General features: G+C 49.1%; 2 protein-coding genes across 8 annotated transcripts in view; both read left to right on the plus strand.

The window, feature by feature from the left end:
• LOC132384402 (lysophosphatidic acid receptor 5-like) overlaps nt 1–6,867 on the plus strand; it is a 49,773-nt gene extending 42,906 nt beyond the window's left edge. For all 5 annotated transcript variants that reach the window (XM_059955526.1, XM_059955528.1, XM_059955525.1 and 2 more), the window contains one exon: nt 1,481–6,867. In XM_059955526.1, coding sequence (XP_059811509.1) covers nt 1,481–2,644 — 1,164 coding nt within the window. In that variant the 3' untranslated portion in view covers nt 2,645–6,867. The remainder of the gene's footprint in view (nt 1–1,480) is intronic.
• Nucleotides 1–21,584, plus strand: part of LOC132384400 (lysophosphatidic acid receptor 5-like) — a 102,379-nt gene that overhangs the window by 42,902 nt on the left and 37,893 nt on the right. Inside the window, exons 2-3 of one of the 3 annotated variants that reach the window (XR_009508872.1) lie at nt 6,948–7,194; nt 11,156–12,870. The exons of the other annotated variants lie outside the window; for them this stretch is intronic. The gene's annotated coding sequence lies outside the window, so the exon portion shown is untranslated. Of the gene's footprint in view, nt 1–6,947; nt 7,195–11,155; nt 12,871–21,584 lie in introns of those variants that run through there. 3 annotated transcript variants of the gene reach the window in all.

Raw genomic sequence — 21,584 nt, forward strand, 5'->3', positions numbered from 1 at the left:
GACGAGTGCTTGGCTGCTTTGGGCCTGTACTCACTGGAATGTAGAATTATGTGGGGGTGGGGGGGATCTTTGATCGTACCGAATGTTGAAAGGACTAGATAGGGTGGATGTGTAGAGGATGTTTCCTGTGGTGGGGGTATCCAGAACTAGAGGGCACAGCCTCTAAACTGAGGGGTGACCTATTAGAACAGAGGTAAGGAGCAATTTTTTTAGCCAGAGAGTAGTGAATCTGTGGAATGCTCTGCCACAGACTGCAGAGGAGGCCAAATCCGTGGGTATATTTAAGGTGGGAATTGATCGTTTCCTAATTGGTCAGGGCATCCAGGATATGGTGAGAAGGCAAGTGTATGCGGTTCGAGTGGGATCCGGGATCAGCAATGATGGAATGGCGGAGTGGACTGGATGGACTGAATGGCCTCATTCTGTTCCTGAGTCTAATGGTCTTATTGTGGTTATTGGGGATGGGGAAGGGGGTCACTGGGAAATGGGAGGGGCCATTGGGTCTGCCAAATGGGTTATTGGGAAAGACCAACAGATCAATGATAATGGGGAATCAGACCTGCTGCCACTTTTGGGAATAGTGCGAGCCATTAGGATCGGAACGCCGTTTGGTCTGAGATGGGATCGTCAGGATTTGCGCAGGGGACACTGGGAAAGGAATGGAGGAAATTCAGAATGGGACGTGTCATTGGGAATGGGGCTGTTATTGTGAACTGACAGCCACCACCAGGAATGGAGTTGGATCGACTGGGAATGGGTCGGGGCCAATCAGATTTGGTACAGTCATGGGATTTAGGGAGAAGTCCAAGGGAATGGGAAGGAGGATGTGGTGGGGGTGGGCAGGAGTCATTGGTGATGGAGCAGTCACGAGGAATTGTAAATGGTCATTGAGGATGTGCTTAGGGGACATTGGGAGTGGGGGCGGGGTTTGTCGGGAGTGAGGGCAGGGTTTATCGGGAATGGAGCACGGACATTCTGAATGGAGTAGTTCAAGACAGACACATTCAAGGAATGTCTAAATATGAAACGGACACTGCTGGTCTTCACAGCAAGTTGGCTCAGCGAGGCCAAACGTGAGATGGCGGAGAAACGATGCTCGGGTTACGACAAGCGCTACAGCGGAAAGAAGGGAGTTAAGTACAGCCATCGTGGGATGACAACTGGCTGACGCGTGCGTATTTGTGAGCGCCGATGCTGATCTCTGCTGCGCTGCCCGGTCCGTGGCTGTGACAGTGGGGAGTAGGGCGGAAGTTAGACAGACGGTGCGTGGGGGACGTGTGACAGGTGCGACTCGGAATATGAAAGGGGTCATTAGGACAGGGCTCTGAATGGGAATGGGACAGAGCAGTTGCGAATGGGCAACTGACGGGAAGATCGGAGCAGGTCTCATTGGGAAAGGGATGGGGGCGATTGGGAATGGGGCATTCCTTAGCAATTTCCTCACCGACGTCAACTGTTCCGTAATCCTGACTCTCCCCAGATGCAGCTGAACGGCACCCAGTTGCACGAAGTCTGCCGGGACTATCACTACATAACGGAACTGCCCAACTGCAGCGACCACGATCAGATCCATCGACTGCAGCTGGCTTGGCACAGCTTACAACTGGCCATCGGCCTCCCGCTCAACGCCGTGGCTCTCTGGGTCTTCATCTGCCTCCTGGGCCTGCGGACGGTGGTGACGGTTTACCTGGTCAACCTGGCCGCCTGCGACCTGCTCTTCACTCTGGCGCTGCCCCTGCGGATCTACTACTTCACCACTGACCTCTGGCCGCTGGGCAATGTGCTGTGCCAGCTGGCGGGCTCGCTCTTCCAGCTCAACATGTACGGCAGCTGCCTCTTCCTGGCGGCCGTCAACGTCGACCGCTTTCTGGCGCTCGTGCACCCACTCTACTCCCGGCCCATGCGCCGGCGCCGGGTGGCCTGGAAGGTGTGCGGGGTGGTCTGGGCGCTCATCGTCCTGGGGTCCATCCCCGTGGCCCTGGCCCACGACACCAGCTGCTGCCAGGGCGCCAACTCCACCGTGGAGGTGCGCTGCTTCGAGAGCTTCTCCAAGCGGGCCTGGAAGATGGAGCTGCTGCCCCTCGTAGTGCTGGCGGAGATCCTGGGCTTCCTGCTGCCCCTGTCAGTCGTCCTGTACTGCTCTGTCCGTATCCTGTACACCCTGAGCCGCAGGGGGGGCAGCAGGCAGGGGGAGGGCGAGGTCCGGAGGAAGAAAGTGCGCCTGCTCCTGCTGGCCAACGCCACCATCTTCGTCCTGTGCTTCCTGCCCTACAACCTGCTGCTGGCGAGCTATGCGGGGCTGAGGGCCAAGGACTCAGGCAACACAGAGTTGAGGGCCAAACTCCGCTTCGCCCTCCAGATCACCATGCTCTTGTCGAGCTCCAACTGCTGCCTAGACCCGCTGGTCTATTATTTTAGCACAGAGGGCTTCCGGGCTACCTTCCGGCGCAAGCCCCTCGGCCCGACCTTTTCCAGGGCTTCGGGCCAGGGGCGATGGACACTCCTGCTACCGTCTAGGAAATGGCGTGACCGGGCCAGGTCCTCAATCCCCGGATCGCCCCCTGTGCAGTTCCAAGTTGTGAGCAAGAACGAGGTGCTGGAGAACGGGGAGGTTAAAGAGGAGACAGGGGAGGAGTGCTTGTAGACTGTCTGGGTGGGTGACCCTTTGATCCCACGATAATTTTTGAGCCAGCCATTACTGTTCAATCTTAGGCTCCCAATCAGTCCCACTCCTTCCCTCTCACTCCTCTTGTCCACACCCCCAAAGAACCACCCTCCACCATTCACTCCTTCCCACTCCCTTCCCTTGTCCACACTCCTAAAGAATACCCTCCAATTCTTCCAATTCACTCCCACTGTCCACTCTCAACAGGCAGGTACCTTTACCATCAGAAAAATGTATACAACATACATCCTGAAATTTATTTCCTTCGCAAACATCCACAGAAACAGAGGTGTACATCAAAGAATGAATGACAGTTAAACCTTTGAACACCAAAGCCCCCTCCTATGCACAAGCAACAGCCCTCACCACACCCCCACTCCCATGAGCAAAGAAGCATCAGCTCCTTCCATCGAACATTCAAGGGGGTGCAGCAAAACATCAATAAAGACAGTTGTGCAGTACTCCAAAGGCCAGTAGATTGCACGGTAGTTCGGCGTACCACACGCTCTCTCTCCTTAATAAGGGGAAAAAAGAGGGGTCCCCTGTTTCACAGAGAGAAGGGAGACAGAACAAACATCTCACTGATTCGCGATGTTAGAAGTCTGTTGTGTCGCTTTTTCTGAGCTCTGCGCCCAGACAGTCAGGCCCAGCAAGGTGCAGCTCCCCAGACACACAGACCCCACCCCGGCAGCTGACCGCTGCTCCCCATGTTCTGCCACGGTGCTTCAGTCAGGTCCTCCGGACCAGAACCACAAAATTCTGGCACCCTGAAGGTGTGCTAGTCTTCCTCGGGATATCAAAAAGCAGCCGGTCCTAAGGCCTTGAGAGCGGGTCCCATTCCCGCAAAGAACTGAAGACTTCGCCCCGTTCCTCTGCTCCTAATGGAGCCCAACAATTCCTAATCACTCCAACTGCACACACTCCCAATGACCCAGCCTACCCAACCAGTCTGCACTCTCAATATATCCCCCACTCATAATACACAGCAGCCCTTTCTGTGCACTCCACCACCCATGCTTGTAAGGAGTCCAACCCTTTCCACGACCACAGGCACTCCGAACGCTTCCTGCCCACTCTCGATGACCCAACAGACACTGCGTTGACTGCAGATCGAAATCACTCAGAGTCTGACGGTAGGGGTGCGACATGTATTCACTTATCTTGACTGGTCTCAAAGTGCATGAGATAAAAAATAGGCAAGTCAACATAGTTTCCAGTATCTGCAATCACATCAAGTTCTTCTGAGACTTTTCACTTGGACGTGGTCCAATTGATTTCAGGAATTATCAGCTGTAAGGAAAGATAGGACAAACTTGGATTGTTTTTTTGTGGGGATTTTTGGAGGCTGAGGAGAGACATGTAAGAGCAGGATAGGCAAATGGAATACAGTGTTGGGAAATGTACAATTATGCGTTTTGGTAAAAGGAACAATAGTGCAGATGGTTATCTAAATGGGAAGGATATTCAAACAATGGAGTTACAGGGGACTTGGGAGTCGACATGCAAGACTCCCAGAAGGTTAATTTAAAGGTTGAGTCTTTGGTAAAGAAGGCAAATACAATGTTGGCATTCACTTCAAAGGAATATAGAAGCTAGATGATAATGCTGAGGCTTTATAAGACACCAGTCAGGCTGCACTTGGAACAGTGTCAACAGTTTTGGGCCCATATCACAGAAAGGATGTGTTGTCATTGGAGAGAGTCCAGACGAGATTCACAAGGATGATTCAGCGAATGACGGGGTTAACATATCAGGAGCGTTTGGCAGCTGTGGGTCTGTACTCATTGGAATTTAGAAGAATGTGGGGGGATCTCATTGAAATCTATTGAATGTTGAAAGGATGAGATGGGGTGGATGTTGTAAGGATGTTTCCGATAGTGGGGGTATCCTAATCTGGAGGGCACAGCCTCAGAACTGAGGAGTGACCTTTCAGAACAGAAGCAAGGAGGTGTTTTTTTAGCCAGAGAGCAGGAAATCTGTGGAATGCTCGGGCACAGACTGCGGTGGAGGACAAGTCTGCGTATACCTAAGGCAGAAGCTGATAGCTTCCTGATCGGTCATGGCATCAAAGGTTATAGCAAGAAGGAAGGTGTATGGGGTTTAGGGGTGTCCAGAATCAGCCATGATAGAATTACGGAGCAGACTCAATGGGCTGAATGGACTAATTCTGTCCCTGTGTCTTACGGTCATATGCTCTAACATTATAAGATTACAGGAGGCTACAATACATCCTTTCTGAAATAAGGGGTTCAAACCTGTTGACAATACCCCAAGTGCGACCTGACCAGTGTCTTGTAAAGGCTCAGCATTAACTCTCTGCTTTTACATTCTGTAACACTTGAAATGTGTGCCAACACTGCACTTGCCGCCTTGACTGAAAATCTTGCTTCTGTGGTGAGCGTACAGTCAGAATCTTGGCAGCGGTCAGGTGCTGTACTTTGTGAGCTGGACAGTAAAGGAAAGATGTACAGCATACAGCAGTGCTACCAGGAACAGTGATATATGAGCCAAAAGCTCCCTAGAAGTTGCATCACAGGTATTCAGAGTGGAAAAGCTTGCAAGTAGCATAATTACATTCATTGCTGGGGGCATAGAGTATGAGACTTGGAATATCATGATGCAGCCATCAACTACTCTGGTCTGGCCATACTTGCAGAATTGGCTGAAGTCCTGGTGGCTGCTGAGGCTTTATAAGGCTCTGGTGAGGCCACCTCCTTCGGTATCATGAACAGTTATCTAGGGAAAGTTGTGCTGGCATTGGAGAGTGTCTGAAGGAGGTTCACAAGGATGATTCTGGGAATGAGAGGGTTATCATACGAGGAACATTTGATGGCTCTGTGTCCGTACTGGCTGGAATTTAGAAAGGTGAGGGGGGGTAAATCTCATTCAAGCATTTCAAATGTTGAATGGCCCAGACAGAATAGATGTGGAAAGGATGTTTCCCGTGGTGGGGGAGTCTAGGACAACAGGGCACAACCTCAGGATAGAGGGGCGCCCTTTCAAAACAGTAATGCAGGGAAATTTCTTTGTGGAATTTGTTGCCACAGGCAGCTGTGGAGGCCAAGTCGTTGGGTGTATTTTATGCAGTGATTGATTGGTTCTTGACTGCATATGGCATCAAAAGTTATGGAGAGAAGGCCAGGGAATGGAGCTGTGGGTTGGGGGGAGGTTGTTGGTGGGAGAAAAGGGACTAGCCATGATAGAATGACGGAGCAGACTTGATGGGCCAAAGGGCCTAATTCTGCTCCTATGCCGCAGAAGATTATTAGGGGCAAGTGTCGAGCTGTTAGTCAGCATCATTGCTATATTTTCCCCGAGGTAGAAATGCCAAGCAGAGGAGGGAAAATGCGATGAGCGAGACATGTTTTTTTTTCACAGAGAGGACAGTGCACGTCTGGATTGGGCTGCCAGATGCAGTTGAGGAAGCAGAAACTGTGGATGTGGTGAAGAGAATGGAGGGATATGGACCATGTGCCCAGACCCGCACTCCAGACCAGAGTGTTTTGTAGATAATAGTAACCACGTTTTAATTTGAAATGTCAGCTTTGTAAAACCCTGGTCCCTTTCAGCATTTTGTGAGTAAATAAAAGTTTGTAGTTACGCTAACTCGGTTGGTGGGGTGGGGACACGTCTCCACCAAAGCAGGTGTGAGGTGCTACTTCCCTCCGCTAGCCTGCAGTTCACCCTTGGGCAAGGGGTCGCACCTGCTTAGACCCCCCCACCCGCACTTCACCGCTCCCTCCTCACCCCCGCCACGAGAGCAGCTACTGGATGGTCATATCAGCAAATGGTGCATTGCAGAAGTCCTGGGTACACGTCCTGGGTCCTGATGCCAGCGACAATCTCTGAACAGGGTTGATAATGGCTGGGGAGTGGGTGGGGGTGGGGGGGTGCAGGGTCACCTGCCTTGTAAAGGCATTGCCCAGAGGAAGGCATTGGCAGGCCACTTCTGTGGGGAAAATTTGCCAAGAACAATCGTGGCCATAGACAGACCGTGATCATCTGTCCTGCAACACAGCACACAATGATGGTGACGAGTTCTGTGTTTTTTTTTAAAAAGAGATTAAGTGTTATTAGCATAATTAGTCTGGTGCAACACTGTGGGGCTGAGAGTCCTATTCCTGCACTACTTTTCTATATTATGTGGAGTTTAATAATGTATGCCTATGAGTGCAACAATAAAGTTGAACTGCAAGACTGGGCCAGACTGATTCTGACACTGACCACATTGTGATTGGTAACTTTTGCTGTCACTGAATATTTGGGTTCTCCTCATGCGCAGAGAGTCAGCGCTCACGAGGATAACCTCGAGTGATCGTCCGCGGGACAGTTTGAGACAATCCTGGTGCCAGCAGGTATGCCCAAACATCAGAGGTCAGAGCAAACACAAGGAAATCTGCAGATGTTGGAAATTCGAACAACGCACACAAAATGCTGGTGGAACACAGCAGGTCAGGCAATATCTATAAGGAGAAGCACTGTCGATGTTTTGGGCCGAGACCCTTCGTCAGGACTAACTGAAAAGAAAGGTAGTAAGAGATAGTAAAAGTAGGTGGGGGGAAGGGGAAATGCGAAATGATAGGAGAAGACAGGAGGGGGTGGGATGAAGCTAAGAGCTGGAAAGGTGATTGGCAAAAGTGATACAGAGCTGGAGAAGGGAAAGGATCAGGGGACGGGAGGCCTCGGGAGAAAGAAAGGGGGGGTGGGGGAACACCAGAGAGAGATGGAGAACAGGCAGTGATGGGCAGAAAAAGAGAATAAAAAAAGCATGTCAGGGATGGGGTAAGAAGGGGAGGAGGAGCATTAATGTAAGTTAGAGAAGTCAATGCACATGCCATCAGGTTGGAGGCTACCCAGCCGGTATATAAGGTGTTGTTCCTCCAACCTGAATGTTGATTCATCTTGACAGTAGAGGAGGCGATGGATAGACATATCAGACTGGGAATGGGACATGGAATTAAAATGTGTGTCCGCCAGAGAAAGCAGGATCCCCAGTGGCCACAGGAATTCCTCCTCATCTCCATTCTAAGAGGGTGCCCCACCAGTCTGAGGTTGTGTCCTCTGGTCTTGGACTCTCCCACCATAGGAAATATCCCCTCCCCATACACCATATCAAGGCCATTCACCATTCAATAGGTTTCAATGAGGTCACCCCTCATTCTTCTGATATTTCATGAACAGAGGCCCAGAGCCATCAAACACTTTTCATACAACAAGTCGTTCAATCCGGGAATCTCTAATTCTTATAGATAAAGTGGATCAGGAGAGGTTGTTCCCTATGGTGGGGCATCCAAAACTAGAGGGCGCCACCTCAAAATTGAGGGGCGACCTTTTAGAACAGAGGGAAGGAGGACATTTTTTTGGCTACAAAGTAGTAAATTTGTGGAATTATCTGCCACAGACTGCCAACACAATTTGTATATTAAAGGTGGTAGTTGATAATTTCCTGATTGGTCAGGGAATCAAAGGGTAAGGCGAGAAGGCAAGTGTATGGGGTTGAGTGGGATCCAGGACTTTCCAGGATGGAATGGTGGAGCAGAGCTTGATGGGCTGAATGCCCTAATTCGGCACCTATGTCTTCTGGTCTTCCCTGTACATGATCTGTTCAATAGTCTCAAGTACACTTGTCACATCTGTTTCCACCATACCAACTTGCAGCCCATTCCAGAGGGTTTGCCTGTCAAAAACAAATCTTGTCTGGCACATCTCCTTTAAAATTTGTTCTGTTCCCTTCTGTAAGATCCTGCCTCACTCACCTGCACTCCAGAAAGGTAAAATTCTCCCTTATTCAAATTTTCCCTATCACTGAGGTCTCAAGTCTCAGGTGACCCGGACTGCTGATGATGCTCACCAACATCTTACACAATTGCACGGTGACATCCCAAGTTCTCTGCACAATACCCTGGTGAGGGGAGGATGGGGGGTGAAGATGGTGTTAGAGCCCTGGCCCCCATGAGTTGAGGCACTGAGACAAGGAGCTGGAAGGTTACATCACGGTAATGAAACGTTTCTGGGGTTGCCATTTGATCACCATGCCATGGGAAATAGGGAAAAACTGCGGGGAGAATTTAGGAGGCAGTGGCCGGGACTGGAAGGAATGGGTTGTTACTATTTCTTGCTGCGTTTGCAGGCTGATGCCTCCTGCACCCTGGTTGAATGCTCAAGTTGGTGCAGTCTCTCATAGATTCTATAGTAGATTTATTGAGTATCACAAGACAAAGGAGCAGAAGTAGGCTATTCGGCCCATCAAGTCTGCTCACCACTCCACCATGAGCTAAACTATTCTCCCATCCAGTTCCAATTTCCGGCTTTTTCCCCACATCCCTTGATACCATGACTAATTATATACCTGTCAATCTCCTCCTTAAACACCCTCAATGATCGGGCCTCCACAGCTGTATGTGGCAACAAATTCCATAATTCCTCGACCCTCTGGCTAAAAAAAAATTCTCGTCATCTCTGTTTTAAGTGGGTGCCTTCTAATTCTAAGACTCTGGCCTCTTGTCCTGGACTCACCCATTGCGAGTATGCCCAGAAGAAAATAAGTCTCCGGACTGTATATGGTGACAAAAAATGTACTTTGATAATAAACTGACAGTGAACTTTGAACTCTGAAGGGAAACTTTACCAACTCAGACTAGGGAACTGAGTATTACAGCAAACAAAGTGAATCTCGCAGGCAGTGCCCCACACTGAATGCCCCGGGCTGATTCCATTCATTTACAAAGTCTGTGCAGAGTCTCAGACATTAGTGGAAGAACCAGTTAAACCATCAGGTGCAGGTGAGGGGAGGAGAGGCAGGGCATTATTAAACATGAAAAAGGTAAATTTGCACTGGAAGAAGTTGTACCTCAAGCATTTCAAGTCCACCCGGGGCAGTAAAATGATGCACTTTCAATAGTTGTTTTAGAGCTGCGGACACCAGCAGATTTGAGTGACTATCCCAGAGCAGGTGTGGATTTATATTATATATATATAGGAACATGTGTTGACACATTGCCTAGTGGGCAAGGCATCAGACTGGTTTGAGCCTCAGCTGAGGCAGCATGTTGTGCCCTTGAGCAAGGGCCCTTAACAACACATTGCTCTGCGATGTCACTGGTGCCAATCAGTATGGGTCCCAGTGCCCTTCCCTTGGACAACGTCGTTGGCGTGGAGCGGGGAAGGCCTGCAGCTTGGGCAACCCTGGCGCAGATCCATGGTCTCTCAAGACCGACGGATGCCATCACCACATAGGAACATAGAAAACATACAACACAATGCAGGCTGTTCAGCCCACAAAGCTGTGCCGAACGTACCCCTACCTTAACACAACCTAGGCTTTACCCATAGCCCTCCACTTTTCTAAGTTCCATGTATCCATCCAGGAGTCGCTTAAAAGATTCCGCCTCCACCACCATCGCCGGCAGCCCATTCCACACACTCTCCACTCTCTGAGAAAAAAACTTACCCCTGACATCTCCTCTGTACCTACTCCCCAGCACCTTAAAACTATGCCCTCTGGTGCTAGACATTTCAGCCCTAGGGAAACGCCTTTGACTAGCCACAGGATCAATGCCTGTCATTATCTTGTACACTTTTATCAAGTCACCTCTCATCCTCCGTCGCTCCAAGGAGAGAAGGCAGAGTTCACTCAACCTATTTTCATAAGGCTTGCTCCTCAATCCAGGCAACATCCTTGTAAATCTCCTCTGCAACCTTTCTATGTTTTCCACATCCCTCCTGTAGTGAGGCGACCAGAGCTGAGCACAGTACTCCAAATGGGGTCTGACCAGGGTCCTATAGAGCTGCAACATTACCTCTCGGCTCTTAAACTCAATTGCACAATTGATGAAGGCCAATGCACTGTATGCCTTCTTAACCGCAGTCAACCTGTGTCGCAGCTTTAAGTGTCCTATGAACTCAAACCCCAAGATCCCTCTGATCCTCCACGCCGCCAAGAGTCTTACCATTAATGCTATATTCTGCCATCATATTTGTCCTACAAATTGAACCACTTCACACTCATCTGGGTTGAACTTCATCTGCCACTTCTCAGCCCAGTTTTGCATCCTATCAATATCCCACTGTAACATCTGACAGCCCTCCACACTATCCATACCACCTCCAGCCTTAGTCTCACCAGCAAGCTTACCAAACCTATCCCTCCATTTCCTCATCCAGGTCATTTATACAAATCACGAAGAGCGAGGGTCCCAGAACAGATCCCTGAGGTCACCAGCCTCCATGCAGATTATGACCCATCTACAACCACTCTTTGCCTTCTGTGGGCAAGCCAGATCTGGATCCGCAAAGCATTGTCCCCTTGGATCCCATGCTCCTTACTTTCTCTGTAAGCTTTGCATTAGGTATGTGACACTCTGTAGGACTCAGTGCTAATGTAATGGTTTCTCTGTAGCAGCAGTATTTGGATTATGATTAGGGTTAGGGGCTTTGGAATGTGTGCCACCCAATAAGAGGAGTGTTATTTCTTTCTTGTGTGCCTGAGAGGAGGAATTTGTGGTCTTTTGTTGGCGGGAGATGAAGAGAGAAGACGCGAGAGGAGCGAGCTGGTGCACCGCCGGACGAGTTTACTTGGAGTGAGGGTCCAGGAGTCGACGGCACTCGGATGAAATCAATGGAAAACAGTGAGCTCCCGTGCACAATAAACTGTTTCGTTAAAATAGGCCCTTTTTCTTTTTGGTTTCTGTACTAACACTAGTCAAATTAAGAATTATAAAGCTCAGTTATTTAATTGAATATGGTGTACCATCTTATTTTTTGGTGGTACAGAGTTGTAACGGGAACACATCATACAGCACCAACACAAACAAGGTTTCGTCTGTTTGGCGGGGGTGGCGACTGTCTTCCCCTAGACTAACGCAGCCATCCGAACCTGGGGGTTATATCCGACGTTTGATTGATAAGTTTGTGGCCTAAGCTAGATGGAGTCAATTTTAGAAAACCTAGCAAATTTATATTTCAGCATAGTCCCATCCTACATTTACACACTTAGTCCAGTGGTTGTGGAGCATATGGATCTTGGACCTCCAGAAAGTGTCCACAGCAGGGGTGATTGATAGGTTCGTGGCCTAAGGTACAAGGAGATGAGTTACACAGCTCTTGTTACATGCAAATACAGGTCAACTCTTTGAGTGATTTTGCAGAAAGTTTGAAGTTAATAACTCATCAGCAGTAGATGGATTTTAGAAAGGCACTTACAAGGTACCCTTATTGAGAAAGTAAGGAGGCATGGGATCCAAGGGGACATTGTTTTATGGATCCAGAATTGACTTGCCCACAGAATGAAAAGTGTACACGGGTCATATTCTGCATGGAGGTCGGTCACCAGTGGTGTGCCTCACGGATCTTTTCTGGGACCCCTACTCTTTGTGATTTTTATAAATGACCTGGATGAGGAAGTGGAGGGATGGGTTAGTAAATTTGATGAAGACACAAAGGTTGGGGTGTTGTGGATAGTGTGGAGGGTTGTCATACCCCACGGAGTACTGTGCTCAGTTCTGGTCACCTCACTACAGGAAGGATGTGGAAACCATGGAAAAGCTGCAGAGGAGATTTACAAGGATGTTGCCTGGATTGGGGAGCATGCCTGAAGAGAATAGGTTGAGTGAACTTGCCTTTTCTCCTTGGAGCAACGGAGCATGAGAATGTATAAGATGATGAGAGGCATTGATCATGTGGGTAGTCAGAGGCTTTTTCCCAGAGCTGAAATTGCTAGCACGAGAGTGCACCGTTTTAAGGTATTTGGAAGTAGGTACAGAGGAGATGTCAGGGGCAAGTTTTTTTACGCAAAGAGTGGTGAGTGTGTGGAATGGGCTGCTGGCAGCAGTGGTGGGGCAGATACAATACGGTCTTTTAAGAGACTCCTGGACAGGTACGTGGAGCTTAGAAAAAATTGAGGGCTATGGGTAACACTAAGTAATTTCCAAAGTAAGGACATGTTCAGCACAGCGTTCAGGGCCGAAGGGCCTGTATTATGCTGTAGGTTTTCTGTGTTTCTATCTTTCTAACGCCACTACAGCGCTGAACTGCATTCCATTCATTGAGATAGTAGCACTGCAGCTAGTCGGGCACTTCAGCGTACTCCCGCTTTTACTGTAGTAGGTTATGAATTGTTAGCTGATGTATTGGCTTCACCTGTCACTTTCCAGCTTGTACGGTTTCCTCTCTCACCACACCTTTATTCTGGCCTTTCCCACCTTCTTTTTCAGGCCTGATGAAATGTCTCAACACAACACGGCGACTCACTATCCCTTTCCACAGACAATGTCTAACCTGAGATTCTCCAGCATTTCCTGTGCTTTGCTCTGGACTTTCAGCAGCTGCAAGAATCCCCAGTGTTTGAAACTTATCAGTTGTGTATTTTTGTTGCTTGTTCTCAGCACCTGATGTGGTATGATCTGCACTGGAATATCAACACAATCCTCATGATTGTTTCTTGATTAACTTGCGGTTGGTAATAATACGGATAGATCCCAAAGGAAATGTTATTAATAAATAAAGATAACATAGTTAATATTAGTAATGTAGTTTTAATACTGAAAGATCCCAATGGATACTTTATTGATCCCAAAGTAAATTATAGTGTCACAGTTACATTACAAGTGCACAGATATACAAATAATAGAATAGTAGTAAGAAACAATAAATAAATAAGTTACCTCAAACAGTCTAACAGGAGGGGGTCATCACTTCCCCAGCGAGAGGCTGACTCATTATCGAGCCTAATGGCTGAGGGTAAGACTGACCTCATACAGCGCTCTTTTGAGCAGCACAGTTGTCTCAGTCTATTACGAAAAGTGCACCCTCTGTTCAGCTGAGGCAGTATGCAGAGGGTGAGAAACATTGACCGGAATTGCCCGGATTTTCCAGAGGGTCCTTTGTTCTACCAAATGTCAGGAATATTCTGTAGGGTCCTTTGTGTTGCCATATTGCTCGCTGTGGATATGATTCTGGTACAAACGTTTGTAGATGAGCCTCTATAAAGCTCTAAATTTCATTGTGGACAACTGGGGATGAGTTCCCTTGGAACGAGAGTGCAGTCATTGGGAGTGGGAGAGGGCCGTAAGCAAAGGGGTGTAATCACTGAATATCGTTATAACCAGGGTTATTGTAAAAATGGCAAAAGTGGGACGATGGGAATACAATAAGGGGTTAATGGGGATGGCCAGGGGTCATTGGGAATATGGAGGTGGGACTGGGAATGGGAATTGACAATGGGGAAAAGGGTCGGTTCATTGGTTGTGAGGAGTGCCACTGGGAATGCAAGGTGGGACTATGGCAATGGAAAATGTCACCAGAAACTGTTGAGTTGCCCGCACTTTGATGAGCCCTGTGCAAACGAGCGTTGCAGCTCCAGCAAATGTGAATACACTTGGTTTATGCCAGAAGGCCACTGGCCGATGGGCAATTAAGTGTGTGTGTGCCTGGAATGGGGGGTGGGGGTTGCAGAGTGGCTCTGGCGAGCCAAGGACATACTGATGCATGTGGACCAGGCCCCAGTAATAATTTGGGTCGGAGCGTAGGGTTGAGTATCGTAAGTAGTGTATAGCAAATGGAAGAATGTAGCACATGCAGGATCCTCATGGGGCAAGGACCAGGACTGTGTGAACAGGGAATTTCAGGGTAACTAGGGGCAGGGAAGCCATAAACAGAAGAGACTTCACTCCTGAGGATCTGAAGTTTTCAGGCACCTGAGTGGAGGCACCACAGAGATTGAATGGAAAGACAAAAAAGAACGTAGATGTAAGCCCAGTAATTTCTACAGTGGGGACATGTTCGGCACAACTTTGTGGGTCGAAGGGCCTGTACTGTGCTGTAGGTTTTCTGTGTTTCTATGAGAAGAGCCCCGACCACTAGGGCCAAATGATGTGGCAGGAGATCCTTGAATGCAGTGGAAGCCCAGAGGAAGGCATGGCTGAAGTTCTCCAGATCTTGACCAGGAGGGGACAAAGCCAAGACTGCAAATGGCCAACGCATTCCCGGGGCGCAGAGGCCAGACTCGTGGGGTTGGGGTTGTGAAAGAGAGAACAGGACCAAAGCAATTGACCAGGTTCTCTCAAACCTCTTTCTGCCCTCACCCGCCTCACACAACTCTCTCTTTCCAAGCCAATTCTGCAACAGTTTTTGAAAGAGGTGAATGGAACCCAAGACATCAAACATTAGCTGAAAGAATGATCCCTCTCTCTCACTCACAAACACAATTCTTTTTCTCTCTCTCTCTCTCATTCTCTCTGTTTGTCTATCTCTGTCTGTCTGTCCCTCGCTATCTCCCTGCTGTCTGTCTCCCTGCTTGTCTGGCTCTGTCTACCTATCGGTGTCTCCCCACCCCCACCCCCCCACACCCGATCTGTGGTCTCCAATTATCTTTGTCCATCTCTGTCCCTCTCACCCCCCCCCCCCATTTGTCTTTTTCTGTCTGTCTGTCTTTCTCTCTCTGTCTGCTTGACTCAATTCCCACTTCCCTCCACCTACCCCTTCCCCCCCCCCCCCGCCCCACTTACCACTGTGGCAGACAGACAGACAGATGGAACAAATTTCACACATGCCGGTGAATTAAACCTGATTCTGATTTCTCATCTTGGCCACCTTCGAGAATTCGTAGCCGGGACGCATACCTGGTCGAGCTTGCCCACTTTCGTAAGGTCCCAGCATTATCCTCAGATGTGATGGAATGCTTGAGTAAGATAACTTATCTAAAGGAAGATAACATATTCCACACTAGGCAAGTCTTAATGTCAAAACACCACAGGTCTCTCTGTGGGTTTATTAACAAGAACTGTGGGGGGGGGGGGGGGGGGGGAATGTGCCCTGCTACCCATAACTGTCCAGGCACAAATTCACTCGGCCACAGGATGGCAGAGAGCAATCTAATGAGTTACTTCAGCTCCACTGGTTCTTTTGCTAGTCATGATATTCCCAGCCGGAAATTGGAAAAATCCAAGACGGTATTCCCCCCCCACCCCCCCGAGCTGTCTGCTCCCTTTCACTGTGCGCCTGAATGGCATGCTGGCGCACTCTCCAGAAATGTACACCTCTGGGCTCAATGTGCTGCTTGCTACATCAGACGCTCACTCGTCTGAGCTCCATGGACAATGGTGACTGTTGCCTTTGGGGAGAGATCTCATTTGCATCTACGAGGATGAAAACAGCCCCAGTCTTCAACAGGAACAGGTACGGTGCAGACCTTGCTAGCATTCTTCCCACTGAGCTGTGGCCGCGCAGTTTCTAAAATGCTTCCGTGCACATAGCCTTTCTTGCCGCTCAGTAGAATAAAGACAGATGAGAAAGAAAGTTTACAAAACGTTAAAGTTTCTATCTACTCTTCAGTCGGTAAATAAATTCAAAGTATGTGATTTTTCAGTCTTCAATCTAAATACATGTTTTCATATTCTACATAGTCAAAACAGAAACATTTATGGTTCATTTAAAAGAAGACATGAGGTTGCTTTGGCAGTCAAGGTGAAGGATAATCATACGAGCTTCTACAGGTATATTAAGAGCAAAAGGATAGTAAGGGATCAAATTGATACTCTTGAAGATCAGAGTCGTCAGTTATGTATCGAACCAAAAGAAATGGGGGAGATCTTAAATGGGTTTTTTGTGTCTCAGGAAACTGGCATGGAGTCAATGGAAATTAGGCAAACAGATAGTGAGCTTATAGAATCTAAGCAGATTGAAGAGGAGGAGGTGCTTGCCGTCTTGAGGCAAATCCGAGTAGATAAATTCCCAGGACCTGACATGGTATTCCCTTGGAGACTAGCATTGAAATTGCAGGGGCCCTGGCAGATATATTTGAAATATCATTATTGACAGGTGAGGTGCCAGAGGATTGGTGGATATCTCATGTTGTTCTGTTGTTTAAAAAAGGCTCCAAAAGTAATCCGGGAAATTATAGACTGGTAAATTTGACATCAGCAGTAGGTAAATTATTGGAAGAAGTACTGAGGGATAGGATCTACAAGTATTTGGATAGACAGGGACATATTAGGGAGAGTCAACATGGCTTTGTGCATGGTAGGTCTTGTTTAACCAATCTATTAGAGTGTTTCGAGGAGGGTACCAGGAAAGTGGATGAAGGGAAGGCAGTGGATGTTGTCTACATGGACTTCAGTAAGGCCTTTGACAGGTCCCACATGGGAGGTTAGTTAGGAAGATTCAGTCACTAGGTATACATGGAGAGGTAGTAAATTGGATTAGACACAATGGAACAATGGAAGAAGTCAGAGAGTGGTAGTGGAGGATTGCTTCTCTGAGTGAAGGTCTGTGACTAGTGGCGTGCCACAGGGGTCAGTGCTGGCTCCATTGTTATTTGTAATCTAATGTGGTAAACTGGATCAGCAAATGTGCTGATGATACAAAGATTGGAGGTGTAGTGGACAGTGAGGAAGGTTTTCACAGCTTGCGGAGGGATTTCGACCAGCTGGAAAAATTGGCTGAAAAATGGCAGATGCAAGGTTATGGAGTTTGGAAGGACAAACCAAGGTAGAACATACAAGTTAGATGGTAGGACACTGAGGAGTGCAGTAGAACAGAGGGATCTGGGAATACAGTTACATAATTCCCTATAAGTGGCATCACAAGTAGATAGGTTTGTAAAGAGACCCTTTGGTACGTTGGCCTTTATAAATTAAAGTATTGGGTATAAGAGCTGGAATGTTATGGTGAGGTTGTATAAGACATTGGTGACGCTGAATTTGGAGTATTGTGTGCAGTTTTGGTCACCTAATTACAGGAAGGATATTAATAAGGTTGAAAGATTGCAGTGAAGGTTTACAAGGATGTTGCCAGGACTGGAGAAACTGAGTTACAGAGGAAGTTTGAATAGGTTAGGGCTTTATTCCCTGAAGCATAGGAGAATGAGGAGTGATTTAGTAGAGGTGTATAAAATTATGATCGGTATAGGCAGAGTGAATGCAAGTAGGCTTTTTCCACTGAGGCTAGCGGAGAAAAAATACACAGAGGACATGGCATGAGTTAAGAGTGAAGGAGGAAAAGTTTAAAGGGAACATGAGGGGGGGGGGGTCTTCACGCAGAGAGTGGTGGGGGTGTGGAATGAGCGGCCAGATGAAGTAGTAAATGCTGGCTCACTTTTAACGTTTAAGAACAACTTGGATGAGAGGTCTATGGAGGGATATGGTCCAGGTCCGGGTCAGTGGGACTAGGCAGAAAAATGGTTCGGCACTGCCAAGAAGGGGCGAACGGCCACTTTCTGTGCTGCAATGTTCTATGGTTCCACACATTTTTGAGGCCTTGTGAAAACTTCCTGCTCACTTCGGTCCGTGCATCTGTAAAAGGAACGCTGCTGAAAGTCAGTAGTGAGCTACTCTGATGTAGTGAGCACCTGGCGGATTTCCTTCCCTGACTCCGGTGTCTTCTCGGGGAGTATGAGTGACGGAGATCACCGCTTGGTGACAGGGCGTTCTTCAGACATTGTCAGCTACCCCCATGCGCCCTCTGCTGTGCTTGGACCACCACTTAGCGTTGCCGCTCTTCACTCCCTGTACAGTCTGGATTCGACTGATAGAGGGCGGCCGATCCTGTGATTCTTCCACTTCACGTAAGAAACGGGAGGACCTGTCTCCGTGGCTGTGGTAGGGTGCGGAGAAGGCACAGTCTGTTTCCCATGTCAGGAGTACACTAGAAGTTTGACTAGGTGGCGGAAATCTGACTCTTTACGAGAGAGAGTTGGGGAGTCCCGTCTCGGTCTGTCCCTTCCTGTGCTGGGATAATCAGGAGACTGGTGCGCTGAGGGATCTCCAGCTTGCTTTATCAGAGATACAGCGCGGCAATAGGACTCTCCAGACCAACGAGCTCACGCCTCATGGTCAATATGCCCACTTGACCGATTAAGCTATTAGCCTGTAGGTCTTTAGAGGAAACCTGGGCACCCGAAGAAAATCCACACGCTTACCGGGGAGAAACCGAACTCCTTACAGACGGCGTGGGAACTGAACCCGGGCTTTTACGGGCCTTGGATTCGCCAGCTCCGCCCATTAAGGGTGGGTCTGGTATTCCTTCTGTGGTCCCTGATGATGTTTGCTTTGAGGCTGTGGAGGAACTGTGCGGTCCCCTCAAGCTGGCAGAACTGCACAACTCCCTTCACTTACTCCGGAGGGGAGAGTCCCCGAGCCTGGATGTCCTTACTGTCGGGTTGGGAGGGTCCGGCCGAATGGACTGCACGCACTACGGGAGAGCCCGGCGGCGGTAACTGTCGTGATCCTGCTTTCGAGGAAGGGAGACCACCTTCTGTTGTAGAAACCTACAGAGAGAACAAGGCCTTTGCCCGTCGTGGCCCTGCTCTAGGGCAGGTAATCATCCATCGCAAATCGTGCACCGTCCGAGGCCAGTCCCCATCCAGGACAGTCTCCATCTGGTCTGGGTGAGGTCTCCTGGCCGGGTTTCTCTCTCTTGATCACAAGAAAGCGCCCGGCTACTTAAACCGCTCACTGTGACGGTATGTAACTCCATGCATTCCGTCGGAGTGTCTGTCGAGATTTAGGCACAACGACGCTTCGCTGCCTGCATTCCGCCTTACCTGAGAAGTTGGACTCTGAAGGCTATTCGTTTTATTCTTAGTTCTTCTTTTCAGCCGCAGTGTCGGCTTGGCATTTGAGAGTTTTAGTTAACGGCCCTGTTTGGCCTAGCGTTTATTGTTTCCTTTCACTCTTTAACACTGTTCGCATTAAAGTCTGTGAACTATCGATCCGCTTCAGTGTCCCTCTCTCTCCGCACGTGGGCTATATCCGCATCGGGTGATACCAACAGGCTCCGGGACAGCTTCCTCCACCAGGCCATCAGACTGATTAATACATGCTGACGCAACTGTATTTCTATGATATATTGACTGTCCTGTTGTACATAATATTTATTATAAATGACTATAAATTGCACACGTATACGGAGACGTAACGTTAAGGTTTTTACTCCTCGTGTATAGGAAGGACGTAAGTAATAAAGTCGTCAATTGAATTAAATTCATTGGTATAACTGAAGGGGCAAATCCTCCTGGCCTGTCTACACTTCAGCCCCTATTCTCTTCGCTATTGGTCACCAATTCCGGAGGGGACAGGGAACGAGAAAGATGTCCTGCCCAGTCATGGCTGAGATCTCCACCGTGGGCTTACTGCCTCGCAATCCTTCGTGCCCGTCAGCGGCGCGCTGAATGTGTTCTGGGGCAACTGGGTGCAGCAGACAATACATTAAATTCTGAATGGAGACACGAATGTTTTGATGTCCTGTAGTTCCTTATTTGTTTTTTGTGATTTGTGGTGACTGTAGTGTTATAGCCACCTGAAGTAAAATGATTTATTTTTTTTGAACGGTGGGGTTGTTGATAGCAGTGGATATAAAACAGCTTGTGAAATTCATCTTGTGTAACTGGGTAGTCATCTTAAACACAAAAGACTCTGCATTTGCTGGGGTCAAAGCAACATGCACAACACGCTGGAGGAACTCAGCAGGTCGGGCAGCATCCGACCCGACGAAGGGTCTCGGCCCGAAACGTTGACTGTTCGTTTCCATGGATGCTGCCCGACCTGCTGAGTTCCTCCAGCGTGTTGTGCGTGTTTGTTAGTCATCTTGTCCCCACCCGCTGTTTTTTGCAACCAGAACTCAGAGGCAGTCGGGGACACCCGAGACAATTGGATAAAAACTGGGTCCTTACAGCTGGGGGCAGGCAGTGTTTGGTATACCTACCTGTACAAGTGGCGGCTATCCTGCGCCACCTTCAGGATATTCAGGATGCTGCAGCGATTTCTTTATGCTCCACTGGCTCCCATGTGGCATGACCGGGCGATCTACTTTCTCCGGCGGAGGACTGCGAGGCTGTCATTCCCAGGAGCAAGTCCTGTAAGTCATCCCACTCCGCCGTGTTCCGCACTCGGGGACCAAATGTCCTGGGAATGGCCAGGCTGATCGAGGGCGGAGAGGGTAGAGGGTACAGAATAGCAGGGTAGTGTGAGGATTGGGGGGTGGTGTAGGATGGCGAGATGGTTGAGGGAGGAGAGTGGGATCGGAGATTGGAATGAGAGAGGGAAATGAGAACAGGAGTGATGTGAAATGAGGTGGCCACAATATGGGGCGAGGTCTAGGGTACTAGATGAAAGGGATGGAACGGTGGTGGGAGGGAGCGGCCGGGGAGGGCGATGGGGTATGGTGAGGGCCGGGCATCCGTAGGGGCTCAAGAGGCCAGAGGAAGCATAGGGGATGGGGAGGGAAGTCGATGCAGCAGTGGAATGTGTGAAGAGAGAGGAGGATGAGGGTAAAGGGAGCGGGAGGTTGTGTGAGCGAAAGGGCGTGGACCTGTGGAGAGGGAGACTGGGCGGATGGGGAAGCGAGGGTGGATCAGGGGAGTTCGGCAAGGTGTTAGTAGGAAGGGGTGAGGGGATGTGCAGCTGGGTTGTGGGTGTGTCGCGTGGATGAGATGAGAGGGGGAGGAGGTGGATAGGAGTAGGGGAGAAGCAGATTGGAGAGGAATGGTGCAGGATGGGTTAGGGTGAGGAAATGGAAAGAAGGGTTGTAGCGGGAGAGAGAACAGGGAGGGAAGTGGGAGGTGAGGGGCACTGAAGTGAGAGGTGTCAATGAATTTCAGGGTTCAGAGAGAGTGTGTGCACAGAGAGGAGTGGGAGGTTTAGAAAAGGGGTAGAGGAGGTTATGGAGAGAGGGAGGGAAGTCAAGAGGAATCTGCAGCAGGGGGTTGTGGGAGGGGCATCGAGAAGATGTTGGGAGTAGTAGATGGCAAAGGGGAATTCAAGGGGAGGTGTATAATAGGGAGTAAGGCCGCAGGGGGTAGAAGCAGAGGGAGAGAGATGTGGCGGGTTCAGCGGTAGTGGTGGGAGATGCTGAGTGATACACGAGGAGAAAGAGAATAGAGATGAGTGGTAGTCACAGTTCGAGAAGGGGTGGGAAGGGTCGAGAG

The sequence above is a fragment of the Hypanus sabinus genome, chromosome 32 (genome assembly GCF_030144855.1).
Source record: "Hypanus sabinus isolate sHypSab1 chromosome 32, sHypSab1.hap1, whole genome shotgun sequence".
Lineage (NCBI taxonomy): Eukaryota > Metazoa > Chordata > Chondrichthyes > Myliobatiformes > Dasyatidae > Hypanus > Hypanus sabinus.